Here is an 18,392-nt window from a genome sequence, read left to right on the forward strand (position 1 = left end):
TCATTTTTTCCCCCACACACATCAACCGAGTAACATACTGTCCCTTGACAGAATCAAAGAGATGTTCTTATCTACAAGAGCTGGCAGCTTTTCTCTTGTCTTGTCTTGATAAAAGACCGTAAAGCATAAGCCGAGGCAGAACAGACAGCAACATGTCCTAAAGGATATTAAAAGCGCTTTGTATCTGCAGACTGATTTATGACATGTACAATGAGTCTCTTCTTACAAACAAAACACTATACCCATTTATTATGTGTTCGTAGAGATAGCAGTAATAAATGATAATCATATAATAAGAAAGGTCATTTCAGGTTGACGCTCCCGCAGGCAGGTACTGTTCATGTTTTCCTGTAAAAGCAGATGATTTCGATCCACCGTAATTCATTTATCAATGCCAAGGTTGCTTTCTTCAGGGTGAAATCACATCAAGCCTGTCAAGCCTGTTATATTTCATTACAATACACTACTGTTTGAAAGTTTCGGGGTCAGTAAGGCTTGTTATAATGACAAATATATATATTAGGGGTTTTTAAGCCATTCATGTCATCCAGTTTGACTTTTTTTGTAATGTTAGTTCAATATTATTATTATTTTTTTAAGAAAAATAATTCACAGAAGACACTCAATAAAATGACACTCAATGTAACTATTGTTTGTACAACAAACAAGTCTTTAAAGGCATTTTCAGACACGGCAATGCAAGGCAAACTATATTTATAGAGCACACAGTTGTTGCAAAGTGCTTTACAATAAAATAAAGAAATAAAAAAAAATCTAAATAATAAAGTATAAGAATAAAAATAATCAATTGTAAGCTTGAGAGCAAAATAAGTCTAAATTAGATTCAAAGGATACAATGATGGACAGAAGGAGACTTTTTAAAAGCTTTTATCAAAGCAACACAGAAAACTGGATCACCTTTTGATTTAAAGCGAGAATGGGGGACAGATAAAAGAAAATGGTCTACAGGCTGTACATATCCTAATAAGATTTGACACAGAGAAAAAATTCATAACATAATCAAAATACACACAAAAAACATAACTGAAATTTACCATCATTTTAAAAACTTTTAGCTTTGACACTATTAAGTTTAAACCACTAGATTTTAACATACTGTAAAAACTAAAAATAAAAATACAAAAGTTTGTATAATCACTTAGTGCTATTTTTTATATATACAGTTTATATGAACAGGTCAGAATATGTTGTTATATTTTTACATAAATATAATAGTTATGCAGAATGTTGATGGAAAGAGATGTCACCTATATTCTGATATAAATACATACAAGATGCTCAATTGGTCCTAATAGGCGTAACATGTGAAATTTGTATTAACGAGTGATTGGACACATGTGCCTAATAAAGTGATATATATATCATCTGATTCTTCAATTTATTTAAAACAGGCAGTGTTATGATTGTCATTATATTCTATTTACTACATAACAAAAAAAAAATTTACCTTTTTGGACAAGTTTATAATAAACCGGTGGCTGTACATCAGGTACGGATGCTACAGTATATATAAATCAATTTCCCTAGTAAACCTTTGTTGCTTTCACATTACATTAATGCTAATAAGAATATTTCACATTACACTAACAAGAAGGGGTCAAGCTGCTTATTTATCATGAAAATAATGTAACAATGCAGAAAGATCTTAATGGTCTTAAAAATAGGCAATGAAAAATTCACCCCATTAAGGTATCATTAATCGTATGAGTCACCTGCACAGATGGAAATACATATACAAAGTGTACAAATGCATGCACAAACACACACACACACACACACACACACACACACACACACACATACACACGCACGATCAAGGAAAGAAAGAAAAGAATCATTTAACCCAGTTGCAACCAGCGATCCTTAATAACTGGACTAAATAACTGTTCTGATGGCCATCGTCTGCCTGAGGGAATCCATCTATTAATAGTATTGGATCCACCTGTGGAGCTGCTGGCCCATTATGAAGTAGGCCAGGATGTTTCCATCACTTCAGAAACACTTTCAATAAACCACGCACACCGAACAAGGGGAAATGGTCATCTGACGTTGCTTTTTCTGAACAATTCATGAGGGACAAGACCTCAAAACAGAGAAGAAGACGCAGTCTTTGGTTCACCACACATGGCTTGGACACAATATCCACCAAGCATGGCTTCTGCTAGCAAGATTATACTATTCCAATTCAGACTTCCATAATAGTAATAAAAAAAAAATCTATAAAATCCAACTGTATAAGGACCTTCGGCTCATCAAGTATCTATTTTCACTCAGCTGGCCTGAAATGGCTTTATTATGACTCATTAAAGCACCCACAAGCTTCGTCAAGTCAGCCAGCTAGCACCTAAAATTAGCCTCTTTCCACACACACTTTCTTCTCATTCCTTCTGGACGACGACCAAAGCCCTTTAAAGTTTAAAAACGCACTCATTTACAGAATCATTACAAACCGCGCTCAAAAAACTACTTTGATGGTGTGACTCATCAGCGCCGGCGTAAATTCTGCCTCGGAGAACATTTCCGATGCGCATGAACGAAAGTGCTAGTGTTTTCTCTTTATTATTGTCTTATTAGTGAAGGCTACTGGCTACCTTTCAGATACCTACACCCCTACAGTCTCAAAACCTAGTCAGGAGTCTATCTAGGCAGCGTCACGTGTCTAATTTGAGGTGTTTTGATGCAGGATTCTCTCGCACACATTTCTATTTAGAAACCAAGAAGCAGATCCCACGTTCAATAGGCTTGTGTTCTGTTTCAGACAGCACATTGTGCACTGTACTACTCGTGAAAAACAGCCCAAACAGCCTCCAGACTGGCTGCAATCACCCTCCATCAAAACACTTTGTCTGGCATACAAAAATAAGATTCAATCTCGTGCTGAATACCAAATTAGAGCATTAGAAAACAAGGGCTTCTGCTACTTGGCAACCGTCAGGATGTAAAGCAGCAAAAATCCAATGATGGGCCTGAAGATCTAGGGCTTTAATGTGCTATAAAGACTGAATTAGTTTTTTTTTTTATTATTATTATTTAGTTTTCATTCCCCCTCCCCATTTTCACTCACTTGCAAATTAAAGACTCAGATTAACGAGCATAAATTGCAACTGTTAGGACATCACCTCTAAAAACACATTATTTATCTTGTAATTTGCAAGAGTTAGTTCAATATAATAGGTCGCGAAGGAAAACAATCATTAAATAATGGAGGCACAAAGGTCATAATATTGAAGCAGCTTTAAATATAAACATAGCACGGAGGGTTTAATGCTTGTTATAAACAGCCTTCTGTCAACCTCTGTGACAAAGTATGAAGAAAGGTGATTTATTAGTATGCTGACATCCACTGGTCGATGAGGTATGAGTGGTTAAATCCACCCGATAGAGGCCAATGGAGAAACAGAATGCATTTTCCATGGTTAAATATGAATAAAATGTTTTATTTATAATAAATATTTAGCTTCCTTTTTGTTCTCCAATATAATATAATATAATATAATATAATACAATATAATATAATATAATATAATATAATATAATATAATATAATATAATATAATATAATATAATATAATATAATATAAAAATAAAATAATATAAATAATATAATATAAATTAATATAAAATAAAATAATATAATATAAAAACAAAATAATATAATATGATATAAAAATAAAATAATATAACATAATATAATATAAAATTATATCATTTAAATTAAATTATATCATATAACAATATGTAATATATATTACATATAAATAAAAATATTACAACTAAATATTATATTTTTGATAAATAAAACTGAAAGTGACTAAATTGATTGATTGAAGTAAATTTGTCTTTACAGTATGTCATAAAACTAAATTAAGTATTATGTTTTCTGCAAATGAAACAGATAGTAATAGGGTTGGAGATATTACATAAAATAAAAGAATAAAATAATTTGTAAATTAATATAAATTATTAATATAAAGAAAATATTTTAAAATAAATGTTTTCTGTCAACAAAACCTTCAGTAACAGGGTTAAAAACATTGCCAAAAATAAAGAAACTAAAATTAGCATTATTGTGAATAAAACTGCTAGTAACAAAGAAAATCAATTTTCTATCAGTAACAGTACCTAACATATCCAGAAACAGGTTTAAATATTATCCCTGAGTGCAATAACGAAGGAAATTAGGTCAGTGTATTTACCTGGGTGTCACAATTGTAATAAATGTAACTAAATATTATTATACATTCATTCATTTCCTTTAGGGCTTAGTCCTTATATTAATCAGGGGTCGCCACAGCGGATGCCCTTTCAGCCGCAACCCAAGACTGGGAAACACCTGTACACTCTTGCATTCACACACATGCACTACGGCCAATTTTAATTGATCTATACCCGCATGTCATTGGACTGTGGGGGAAACCCAAGCACCCGGATGAAACCCATGTGAACATGGGAAGAACATGCAAACAGCATTTCTAAAGACAGAAATGCCAACTGACCCAGTTAGGGACCTTTTTGCTGTGAGGCGATTGTGCTACCCACTGCACTGCATGAAACCCTATTAATATACAACACATTTTTATATTTTTAATAGATTTTTTTATTATTGAAAACATTTTACTTGTATGTGTGTAAAAATGGAGGAATTTAAGTTAGCTTATTTAATTGGTTGTGACAAAAGTAAAGAAAATTTTATTAAATATTAAGTTAAAACTGGCGAAGTTGAAAACAAAAATGCAATTATTTCACCAACATGTACAGTAATTGTCACAATTTTAAGGCAGTTCAGTGAATACATCAAATAATTACTACAAATTCCATATGAATTCAAAACACAACAGTAAAAAAATGACATACAATTTTGTATATTTCAATTCCTCTGAGGCAGAACTGGCCAAAATCCCCAATTTAAGTGGAAAAATATAGTCCTCAGATCAGCTACTTCTCATGCCAAATCCATTGTCATCTGGAACAAATACAGCACATGCTAAGTGACAGTGCACAGTATTGTCAGAAAGTGTCAGATCAGGCATGTGAGCACATGTACTGTAGCAGAGAGTTCGAGCGGAGCGCAGACGTCTGCTCCATCCTCTCCTGTCTGCCTCCGAGGGCCCGTGGCCGACATTTCTGTTTTCTTTCTTGCATTTTTTGTTTTATTTAGGACTCCGCCAGCGTCCTCCCTCCACCCCGCCGCTCGCTCTATTTCGGAGAGCAGTGGCTTGGAGAGCAGTCAAGTTTGATTAATTTTGGGATTTGGGTACAGTATGTTCCTGGACACACATCTGCGAGCAATCATAAATGCTCCAGAATGCTGGCAGAACATCCAGACCTGCCGGCAGCTGATGATGTCATCAGTGCGAGGGAAGAGCTGGCGCGCGGCCAGGCTCTGAGAGCAGGGCTTCTCCCAGCAAAAAAGAGAAAGACATTAAGAGAAAACATCTTGACAGCCCGAGCGCCGCACATGACGAATGTTCGATCTCGTTTGTGCTTCACGTCACACGCGAACAGGTGCATCGGCGGATTACCAGCAGATTAAATGTGGGAGTCGCTGAATATTGTTGCCAGTGTTTATGATATTGATTTATAACAGATTAAGAGGTTCGGATTTGGAAGGGGAGGAAAAAAATATATATAATAAAGCTCTTCCTCTTGCTTTTGTAAACACACACACACACACACAAAAAGAAACAGATGGAGATATCTGGCAGGTGTTTTTGGATGGGGATGGAGATATAGAAGAAGAGTATGTGTGTGTGTGTGTGTGTGTGTGTGTGTGTGTGTGTGTGTGTGTGTGTGTGTGTGTGTGTGTGTGTGTGTGTGTGTATTCGACTTAATTAAATATCAATATCAAATATCAATACTTAAACTGACTTCATTTTTTTGTTCCTTTTACTACTGGGAATCTACTTCAATTAAAATATATATTTAATTTCTAAATTATATTTGTATATATGTTAAGATGTGAATTAAACATAGCACAGATAAAAAAAAAAAAACAGCCAGATGGAGAATGAGACATAAAAGAGAGGGAGATTTTCGGTTCATTTGGAGAAGAGTGCTGTCAGAATCTTGACAAAAATGTGAGCTGATAAAGTCAAGTGAGGTGGGCTTCACAAACCCTCCAGAGAGACGACCAGAGACTTAATCAGACAGATGGACACACACTCACACACACACACATGCACACATACACACACAGACATGCACGTGCTCCTGCCAGTTTGAGTGCATTTCCCCTCCACTTGAAACAGGACATTCCCCTCTAAAGCACAGTTTATTGTGGGCAACTACTGGATTTAACATGCATCAGTCACATTCTAGGATTCCTGATTCTCAAGCTGGTTTACAAGTTTGAATTCCACCATTTTTACACAAACAAACAAACAAACAAACAAACAAACAAACAAACAAGCAAGCAAGCAAGCAAGCAAGCAGACAGACAGACAGACAGACAGACAGACAATAAATCCAATAAATGCTTTTTAATGTTGGTATTACTTCAACTAACACAGGCAAGATTTACTTATTAGATGATATTTTATTATAATTTGTTCCCCACTAAAATGTTTACAATAAATAATAATAGGCCAATATTTATTGGCAAGACAACTGTCAAATTTTGGCATAAATGTGCAGATTTTATTCCTCTCGAAATGTTTTGGTAATAAATAATGATAGATTTATATGCATTGTCTAGAGACTGATTATTATTATTATGCTTAAAAAAAGAAAATCTTATTTATTTTTGGTGCTTTTCGCTTTAACTTAGTTGATGATTGACTGTAAAGCTTGTTTGGCATGCTGTCCCAGGAGAGAGCCCTGAGCTCATAAGATCCTCGAAACCGTGGCTCTCTCCCATTTGCAAGGCGAGAGTTTGAGCTCAGGTAGGTCTCGAGAACTCTCCTGCTTTAGTAGCTAATGAACAGATACTATTATGTTGTATGTTCTTGGACGGTGGGAGGAAACCGGGGAACCCGGGGGAAAACCCACGTGAGCACAAGGAGAACGTGTAAACTCCACACAAAAACATCGGCTAGCTTGGTAAGGACTAGAACCAGTGACGTTCTTGCTGTGAGGCAACAGTGTTAACCACTGGGGAACCATGCCACCTATCTAGGAAAGAAGGAGTAGTAGCGGTGTAAGGGGGGATTCATCAAAACGTAGATGGCTGTTATATGGAACTTAGGGCATTTATAGTGGCTTAGGAATCGTCTGATTTGTAATGATTGAATGTAGGACCAGCCGTAAGCACTTGATCCTCTGAAAATTAGTTTATAAATAAACTTCACATGATAGGACATAGCCATAGCTGTATGTCAGCATATTGCCCATTAGGCTACCGGTGCCGACAGACTGATTATTGTTATTATGCACATAATTAAGGCATATATAAGTTTAGGGCAACCTTTATTTAATATTAATAAATGGGAAATGACTGATATATATATCAGTGCTTCCCACAGGTTTGAAATATACTAGCGGTAGCCGAATTGAAACACATTTACCCAGATCACATAAATTGTAACTTTATGCGACAAACAATAAATAATTACATTTTTAACAATAATATTATTTATTATACACTGTTTCTTTTCAATAGGTTAAAGTAAAAAAACGACATCCACAATTTCTCTTACACCCACTGACAGGTCAAATCTGCTTCTCTTTTTCTTTCAAGTTCAAAGCAAACTTAAATGCCAAAGCATTTTAGATTTGTATATAAAACAGCCTATGTAATATATTAACATAATCAAATTATTAAAATAATCAGCAAAATGGGAAATAAATGCAGAAAAAATAATAAAAACAGACAATATCTCTTAAAATGATCATAATTACAAGATTCAAACCTGTAGATTTTTTTAAAGGCAAATGTGTTGAATAACCATCACTAATGGTGTACATACATTTTGATGCCAGTTTAAAACAGTTTTGTTCATTTATTTCTCTTCGAGTAAATAGTAAAGTTAGTCATTCAGATAAAAAAATAATTATTTATTGTTTCTCTCGCACTCGCGGTCAGTTGCAAAGCCAAGTGAAAGTAGGCTTAAGTAAAAAAATGATGCAAAAATGCATACGAGCTTTAGAAAGTGAAAGCAAAAGTTGAATCCTGGACATTTTACTACATTTAAACCTGGCCAGATGAATTTTCCCATAGATCCAATAAGGCACGTCTCTGTTGGTCTGCAGAGCACGTGAGACTGTCTGTGGGAGTGCTGACAGGTCTCGTGCACACAAAACCAAACAGGTAAACGGGAGAAGATGTTCCTCTACTTAATCAATTGTGGATGTTTTGTTATTGTGCGGATACAAAAAAAGGAAAGGATGTTAATAACAGTAGAAAAGATTCAGTGTCACTAAATATACTTGGGCAGCCGTTAATATACCTGGGCCCAACTGAACTCTACGTGTGGAAAGCACTGTATATATTTTATTTTCTGGCTACTATTGTATTTATTTATAGAATGTATGCATCTGTGTATTTGTGCACATCTTCGCAATAAATAGATGGTATTTTAATAAATATCATCTTTTTCTGAGCAAATATTGTGTTTATTTATCATATATAAAATCGGAAAAATGTTTCCCTATTATAGAAATTTTGATCAAATAAAGAAGCCATGCTGAACAGAAGAGACTTCTTTCAAGACAACAAAAAATATTGTTTCCAAACTTCTAACTGGTAGTGCTAAAAGTTATAGAGAATAAGACAATAAAAAAGCAACGTCGGTCAACCGCACAGCACACGCTGTAAAGCAAAACCCGAAAGGGAAAAATCTTAAAAAGGGAGCTACAATAAAAAACAGGAAGACAGCTGAACGACACAAGCCAAAAGCACATTGTTTCAGTGCTACACTTCACTTTTGCAGTCTGCGTCTGGTTTATTTTATGTCTACGGTTATGCAACAGACCCCTTTGATAACCAAAATGCGACGGCAAAAGTTCGAAGTTAATAGCACACATCGGCACGAAACAATACCACACGCTTACATAACACACAACAGCATCATTTCAACATGATCGTTTAATTATGGCTTTGAATGTGCATAAACAACTGGATCCATCCCTCCCTTAAGTGTGTTTGTGTCCTACACCTCCTCCTTACAATGGTTGAAAAAACCAAGCTGGCAATATACACTGTACGTACTGTACTAATAACATGGCAAAGTGCCCAGACTGGACCTCTGCCAGGCTTGAAATGTAACAGTTGAGATGCATTTGAGAGTGGAAGGGGAATTGGGAAGACGGGGATAACCAAACACTGCGTCACCCATGCACACAAGTGCAATGTTCCATCTGTTACAGCAGGTTAAGCGTGCGGTACATGCTGGACAAACACAGGGCAGCAGGGCTTGACACTTGTTGCCCAACAGTGATCACATATCACTTGTGCAATGGCACTGTAACCTGTGTTTTCATCCTTATCGGCTACTGTGTTTGTGTGTGACCGCAGTGTTTTACCTGAATGAGACAGCATGTGCATTCTCAGCCGTAAACTGTCCAGAAACTGCTTTCCGCAGAACTCACAGCCAAAGGTCTTCACTCCGCCGTGAAGTTTCCTGCGAATGAAATTAAGAATGAGAAACTCAACAGGTGCACACTAAGAGAGGGTCAAAACTTGATCTCAAATTTACAGGTAATGTGGGCTTTTACTAAATGAGTTTATCAATGTGTAAACAGTTGCTTGTTAAAATAGTCATTTCTACATCACCAGTGTGAACAAACAGAATAATTTAAAATGTTATTGTTCTCAAACATATTTCAAACGCTCCTCTTACTCTGCCATTGGTTGAACAGATAGCCACACCCTCAAAACTGACACAACAGGTCTTCTCAGGAAGACTGACTAACTTTTCTTTAGAATATTAAGCAATTCTAATAATGCAATTCTAATAATGAACAAGTAATAATAATGATATTATATATATATATAGTCAAAAAAAAAATATATATTTTTTTTTAATAGTCAAAAATATAAATATTTTCAACAATCTGCAGGCTGTCAATAATAATGATACAGTAAACCTCAAACTCTGTAGACAAATCAAATTATGATAATCAAAGCTGAGCTTTAAAAATAAAGGAACCAAGCATCATTTTTCAAATACACACTGCGACATTACAAATTGTGAATTTCAATGACAACATTATACCCTGTGCTAAAAAATCTTTCAGATGGGGAACTGGTGGATGGGATGCATGAGAAAAGAAACCAAAAAGCTACTCTGGTGACATCCTTGCATCCTTTTTCTTTACAATGTCCTCACTGCTGCTATACAGAACTCGTTTTTACATGTGGTCTGACTCATAACTGTATGACCATCAACCGTTTTCTCAGAGGATGATAAACGGACAAACCCCTGCTGCAGCTCAGATGCAAGTTTATGGAGAAAAGTAAAAAGCGCTGCAGTGTTTGGATGTGCTGTGTTCACCTGAGGTAATTAGTCTGCCGTTACTGAAATATGTAAATTCCATACAAAGCGTGAAGCAGATTGGTTAGTTCTACTTATATGAATTATGGTGCACTCTAAGTTCAGATGTTTTTTTATTAGGTCTACTTGGAAAATGCGTGTGCGTCACGTGTGTGCTGCTTGCAAGTCATGTCCGTGTCATGCAAGTTGTGCCTTTATTGGAAATGACAAATTTACACCCAATTTACACCCTAAGCTTATTGGCATTCTGTGCAAGGAGCGTACTTAGTAGGCACTTTTTAATAAGACTATAGCCTTCATACCAAAACTTCGTACCAAACTTTTTTTTAATAATTAATGAAAAAGGTGTTTGGTCAATAAATATCGATACAGATTTTATAACCCACACTGTAAAAATAAAAAACTGTAAAAATGCTACAGTTAAAATCCGTAACGTGGTTAACAGTATGTTTTTTTAATATATACAGCGAATAACCGTAAACTGACTTTCCCAGATCTCCCTGCGTGGCACATCACTTTTTATGCTTTTTGTTGACATTACTATGGATCTTTTTATTTGTTTTCCCATCAGTTATGTACATTAGAGATTTTTGCTTCATCTAATGTTGATAAACAATGTTTATTTCATGACTTTAATTTTATGCATGTTACCATACTGGTGTTTAGTAGCTGTGTGAATGACACTGAGCACCTTTTATACACTGATACACTTCTCTGCTTGTGGGAAACGTTGTTTGTGATGAGCATTGGTTCATTATGTAACTTTCTCATCACCACTTGCATATGGCTGTGTTAACATGTCTATCTGTGAAACAAAAGATGTGTAGATGTTGGTAATTCAAAATACAGACATATTACGTCTGTAAATTAATGAAATACGGTAGTTTACTGTATGTTTAACGGTAAAATACTGGCAACCACAGCTGCTGGTTTTTCCTGTAAATTTTACGGATTTATTGTTTTACAGTGCAGCCCTACAGTAAGTGGATTTTTGAATAAAACCCAGATTAAGTTCTCAGCATTGCATTTTAACAAAAAACAAATAAGTTTGTGATATATTTACAGTAGAAAATTGACAAAATATCTTCATGGAACATGATCTTTATTGAACAGTCAAAACTAAAGATTTTTAATATACAAGAAAAATTCACAACTTTGACTTATTTAAGTTATTTACGCTTTTGCCAGTGCAACAAAAGACTGGTTTTGTGGGCCAGGGTCAAATATAATACTTTAACAGTGCATTTTGGCCTTGCTTCTTTCTACTTTCACTGTATACAAATCAGCTTGAACATTCTCAAAATCATCACTTTGTGTGCATAGTGCAAGAAATTCATTTACTAAAATGAACCATTCCCTTCAATGATAAAAAAAAAACACATTTTTATTTAGGAATGCAGCTTCATAAATCCACACTTGATATTCAAAACACGCCTGCGTCTGTGGCTCATAGTTTATTTTGATGATACTCTCGACAGGGTGCTGTGAAAGGTTTAGGGCACGTACTTCAAAGACTTCAGGCTCTCGAAATATTCATCAAGCAGGTCTGAATCAATTAGGGCTAATACAGCAAAAGCCGTTAATGAACTGAATAGCATATGCCATCATCCGATGCTTAAAATAAACCCAGACCTGGATTCAAGAAACGCAACCAGATTGTCTACAAACCAACGCAGAGCTATGAAATATTTACCGTCCAGACGTAGTGACCCGGTGGCTTGAGAGAAAACATTTATGGCTTGGTTTTATCAAAAATTAAACATGCCTCAGAGAAAGGGTACACAAAGAGCCTGAACAAATATATACACTCCATTTCAATGAAGTAGCCGCGAGTGAAGCGTAGGGCCAAAAAAACACCCGTCAGAGTCAAACATGCAGATTGTCCGTTCAATCTGTCCTCTAACTCTAAATATTTGTTTTAATTAAACCGTATGAGATGCTCCTGAAATACCCGGCAGTTCGGTATGTTTAACTGAGTCACGCTGTACATATCAACGACTCGTCCCCCGCCCACCACTGTTCCCTTCTCTCGCCCGAGTCCTTTCATGTGAATTCCAGCCACACACACACACACAGACGCACCGTCGGCGCGTGCGCTGCATCAGCGAGCAGTCGAGCGAACCCGCCGCAGACGTAACCTTTATTCCTGCTATAGAGCCCTTAATTATCACCACTCCGCAACCAGGGCGCTGCCAGACATGCACGGGCTCATTATGAACAGGGGCATATTATTTCACCTTGAAAAAAAAAAAAAAAGCTATTAAAGCCAACTCTCTCTACCACTAAAAGATTCATTCCAGGACATTCTGTCGAAGATCATTCAGAATAGTAAAAGTGAATTAGCTGCTAATTCCCATTCAAGTGTCAAATCAACACCCTCAGATAACGGTCATTTTACTTGCTGCTCAGGTCATGAGCCTTTTGGTCGAGGGCGCAGACGGAATGTGTGTTTAGCTGCATTTCACAATCTGTAGCATCTGCTGCTTCGTCCCCCTTTGCAGCCACAACACAGGGTCTGAAATAGAGCGGCTGACAGAGCCCAGCCTCCTATAAACAATATCCACTCAACCGCAGTGGACACGCTGAGCACCGCTGTCGGCAGCCAACACACGCTATCTGCAGATTGGTGTGTTCCCTGGATAAACACTAGTGTTATCTAACTGAATGCTGCTTTTTGGGTTGAAAAGGAATATTATTGTGCAGCTAAGGTTTACAAACACTGTACAACGAATACTGAGGTTTATAAAAGGACTGCATTAATGCACTTGTAATTGTGGGCTTGCAGATTGTTGAAATTGCCTTGTGTATACATATATTTCTAAAAGTTTTAACATGCTAGCATTGTTGCTTTAATATACTAATAGTAATAGCAACTGTCCAATTCAATTCATAATAACACTGCTAAAACACTGTAACAGCTCTTTTGCAATGCATTTTATTTCAAGACGATTATTGTCAGAGGGAAAAATTCATGTGGTTTGTAAGATTTCTGTTGTTCTCTGCTCAACGTTTATTTTTCTGTAGAATACCTACGATGTCATATATCAATATAATGAGATCCAATTTGGGGTGAACTACTTCTAAAACGGATTAAGACTCTAGTTAACTCACCAACTAGCCAATTGTGTATATCCCATATAAACACAGTTAATTCGTTTTTTTAAATTTTTTTATTATATGCTTAATACACAACTGAATATTTACATTCATTGAGTAATTTTAGCAGAATGTTAATATAAGTTATCCTTACCAAATGTTGCCTTTTGGCTTTAAAGTGAATGTCATGCTGTTTCAAGCTATAATTTTTAACAGTATCGTTTTAATAAATGTATGATGCTGATGAGCAGCTTACTGAGGTTGACTGGTGTATTTATATAGATTTGTCTCTTTGTTTATCTATAGGCTACAGTATGCTTTGCTTTACTGTGAAATAGTAACTGTCACAACAGACTGACCTAATTCAATTCATAACACTCATGCTATAGCCAAGAAAACACCTGTTTCAATACAATCATTGTCAGCTCCAAAATAAATAAAGTTGTATACGTTTCACTACATGTTGCTATTTGGATCTCTCGTTTTTGAGAGTTAAAAAGTGCTGAAAAGAGATCTTAAAGCTGACATACAGACTACATGACAAACTGGATGTTTATCAGATAAGGTGGGGAAAGTATATGGTATTTTTGGAAGAGGATGAATAAGGTGTTTGTGGTATTTTTTGCTCTTTTTTTCTTTAGCTGATTGTATTTATTGGATTTATGATAGCAACTTGCATATAACTATATCTGACATGCTGTTAGGGGTAGGAAGAGGGGATGTTAAACTTATGGAAAGAGGGAATGACTTAAAGGGGACCTATTATTTTACATCATCTTGTAAAAAAAAGGGGCATCAGTCTTTGAAACTGCCCCTTTGGATCTGCCGGTTTTGATCCAAATAGTGCTGTTTTGCTGACTGTCACTTTACATTCAAATTAGATAGTGCTCTTTTCAAAAGAGGGAAGAGCTATGGACTATTTCAATTTGGGGGTATCATTGTACCATGAACAGTTCCTGCTGTCATCAAACTATTTCAGAATTGTAACAAGGAGTGACAGCTGTCATTACAAATGTATTGATATGTGGTGCTTTCTGGATTCTTAGAAGCTATGGACATTAAAAACCTAAAACAGGAAATACATTAGGACCATTGATATTGTTTACATTCCTCAACATGGTCTATAATTGCCTATACATCAGCACAGTGGCAGATTCAAAACAGGACTAATGTTATCTCTGTGAAAAACTGCAAATGTCAAAAGTGACAGCTCAGAGATGGTAGTCTATTCAGACTAAAGTGTTCATTTTTGCATCCTAAAACTCAACATTTATAATGCCTTAGTCACAGGCATTACCTTCAGCAGGTGAGGCCTGAAAACACTAATGGTGGAAAACTGCTTCTTACTCAGGGCTGCTTATGCAAATGAGGGAGAGATCATCACTAATGGGCAGGATTTCCCCTCTCCTATGACATGTACAAAGTGAGAATGTCAATCAAAGCGTTTCTGCAGTGTTTTTATAAAGTTTGATTATAAAAAATAAAAAAAATAAATATACATGCTTTAGCATTAGAGGCTGGCTATGTTACAACTACAAACAACTTACAACTTTCTTTCTTTTGTGTTGGACGATAAAATATTTAATTGAAAAAATGAGTGAAATATCAGGAACAACATACAGGTTTGTTGAGAAAATAATACATGATTTGTGTGTTTTGTAATACACATTTGTGTTGAACTATTAGTATTGCATAGGGATGTAAAGATTTACCTGACTCTTGATTCAAGACAATTTATGATACTAAACACAATATGATTTAGCCACAATTTTTTTTTATTTAAGGTGAAGAGCCCTTTCATTTTTTTCTTAAATGCTGCACATGTTTTGCTAAATAATATATTTTCTGTCACAACTAACTAAAACTGTGACTGTGCTGGGATTTTACATTTTAAAAATTAACATCAACATTTTTATGTTTTCTGGCATAAGCTGAGGTCTTGGCACATTAAAATGTCCCCAGCTAAAAAAAAAAAAACCTCTTTAACTGGGGACTGAGATGGCTAATGTGAATGTGAAGAGAAAGCCTTTCCTAAATCAGGGAGCAGTGTATACAGAGGTGGTCAATTGGCCCTCTGATCCAGGGGACTGGCCACAGGCTTAAAAAAAATGATTATACAATTACTAAATATATAGTAAAATAGAGACAGGAGTTGAACATGATTATAAATGTAAATAATTAATATTACTTGTATAATTATTTATTTTTAGTTTCAGTGTGATACACTTAAGAGGAGAAAATCTTGAACATTTCTAAACATTCAATAATAAGAAAATTATTAAAATATGCATAAAATAATTAAAAACATAGAGCGTAAAAATAATCTAATACCTGCTTCTGTAACAGAACAACTTTCTCTTTCAGTCTGAAAAACATCTTCACACTTTCGCTATGAAAACACTGATGCATCATGTGATCTTCGTATAGCACTCGACGGAGCAAGCGCAATTGCATATCATTCAGTCTGCATGTTTGGCTTATTAATATTGTGTTTGCATATATACGTCTGTGACAGTAGTTTATCACTGTGCTGATGGTTTATGTGCATCATATTCATTATATCCCTACTAATATCAGTTATTAGTTAAAAACTTCATATCTGAGTGCTTCTAAAAATACCCACTCAAACATTTCCATTCCATCTAAACAAAGCAAATTGCCCAGCCATAATAGAGCACCTTTCACAACCCCCATTAATCTCATTCCCACTGTCCACTTGAAAGACACATAAGATTGAACAACACTGATCTGAGACGTGGAGAAATACCTGGTAAATGGAACAATGAGAGAAAAATCAATACTACTCGTCTCAATCCCAGTCAAAACAAACTGTCATTGTCAAAGCGAATCCCAACAGACGCAGACAGAAAACATCACAAAAATGTATTATTCTCATTTATACTGATTTTCTCATTTACACTCATGTGCAAATACAAATAGCAACAATGAAATACTAAATCAAATCTGCGTTAAATGAACCTCAAACATGGAAATCGAGCCTCTGAAAGCACAAAGTGTTAAAACCTCAATCTTCTGGTTGACTTAAGTACACCTGCCCTGAACAAAACAGCTCAGACGAGGTTAGAGGAGAAAAAGCAATCTGTAAAGATGATGGTCCATTTGTCTCTACAGGCCACTGTTATACATTCCTATTAAAATGCAGGCATTAAAATGTCGACTTTCTGTAAGGAGACAAATTGTCGAGCTGTCTGTTTGAGACAGGGCAAGCGCTTGTGTTTCTGGAGTGGGCCACTGGAAGTGGCTTTGATTAATGGGAGGCCAGAGCTGAGCTGCTAGAGTACCTTTCCCACTGAGAGAGCAATTCAGGGGCTGATGTGTGCAATCGGATACTAGAGCACTGCCAAATTACCAATGAGGCGGCTTTAAAGGAAGTCTTCCCCAAAGCAGTGTGAGAAAACCGTATGAAGCATGAATGAGAAAACAGAAACACTTCACACAAACCCACAAACAAATGTCTGTTTCTCCAGAGACAGCGATCACATTGAAGTACAATGGTACTTTTAGGCAGTTTTATTGTAATTGTAGGCATTGCAGTACGATACGAGTATAAAGCAAGTAATAATAGTAAAGCACTTGTTATAGTAAAGAGCTATACTTGTACATTTTATGTGAAGATTTAAGCACCGCTTGAGCAAAAGTTGGCACTTAAGTAGTACATTTACTGCCAGGGTGTTGCTGAATTATATTCCAAATCACAACATATCATTTGCCAGAACTTTAGTTATATAATTTATATTATTATTACAAGAGATTGTGCACTTTGTCATTTGAAGTGTCAGCAGTCATCGATAATGTAAACAGTGAGTTACATGGGTATGAAAACACAACATTTTCAAAACAGGTTTCAGTAAGTTACTTTTTTTAAAACAGTTAACATTTTGCATTGACATGTCCGGTCAAACCATTTTAAAAAATTTTTTAAATGTCTAACTGCAGATTATTTTGTAAATGTGTAACAGTGTAGAAGTTACAGTGCAGAACATAGAAATGGCAAAGAAACTTTTGCTCTGTCAGCTAAACTGGATCTAAAAGCAGGTGCATTGCAAACCAAATCAAACTTGATAATGCTCGGTTTGTGAATGCTGACTGTATTTTGACAATGCTGTCAAAACACTCCTATACTTGTAATACAATGGCACTCAAATCAGTGGACTGTTACTTACATGCTTTAAAGGGCACCTATTTTACCCCTTTTTCAAGATTTTAGACAAGTCTTTCGTGTCTCTAGAATGTGTGTGTAAAGGTTCAAGTCAAAACACCCATCAGATTATTTATTATACCTTTCAGAATACTGGTTTTCCCTGCCCACCGTTCCCACATGCCTGTCTGAGTCTGCCTCAATCTCGGCTGCATGCATCAGATAAACAGCACAGTGACAGACATAAAGGAAGCAGATCTCATACAACGTTTGTGAGAAATACTACAGTAAGAACTTACAATGTCGTTACAAAGTTCATGCACACACACAGTGCGCGCGTTTAACTTTGGTTTATATCATGTCTATAAGACGAGTAGGCCTTTAAAAATTCACATTTCTGAAGGTGAAGCCTTTTGGATTTTCACTCTACTGTAGATACAATGTCTCAAAGAACTTTAAACAAGTAGTTTGACTTTCGTCCTTTTCTTTAATAATTCCTTAATGCTCAATTAGGTGTTTGGGTAAAGGTTTTTTGGCTATATTTTGCTTTGTATTACCTTGTTATATTTTGTTTTCTTTAATTTGTGAGGTAATATTTTGCTTTGTTTCTGTATTTTCGATTGAATACCTAAGTTGTATAATTTTTTTATTGTTGTGAGATAGGAGATCATGCGATCCTGAAGTGT

General features: G+C 35.7%; 1 protein-coding gene across 5 annotated transcripts in view; it reads right to left on the bottom strand.

Moving 5' to 3' along the window:
* zbtb16b (zinc finger and BTB domain containing 16b) overlaps positions 1-18,392 on the bottom strand; it is a 111,887-nt gene that overhangs the window by 66,005 nt on the left and 27,490 nt on the right. For all 5 annotated transcript variants that reach the window (XR_012390766.1, XR_012390765.1, XR_012390767.1 and 2 more), the window contains exon 3: positions 9,481-9,578. Coding sequence is in view for 1 of the 5 variants with exons in the window: in XM_693182.8 (XP_698274.3) it covers positions 9,481-9,578 (98 nt within the window). In the remaining 4 variants the exon portion in view is untranslated. The remainder of the gene's footprint in view (positions 1-9,480; positions 9,579-18,392) is intronic.

The sequence above is a fragment of the Danio rerio genome, chromosome 15 (genome assembly GCF_049306965.1).
Source record: "Danio rerio strain Tuebingen ecotype United States chromosome 15, GRCz12tu, whole genome shotgun sequence".
In the NCBI taxonomy this organism is placed as follows: domain Eukaryota; kingdom Metazoa; phylum Chordata; class Actinopteri; order Cypriniformes; family Danionidae; genus Danio; species Danio rerio.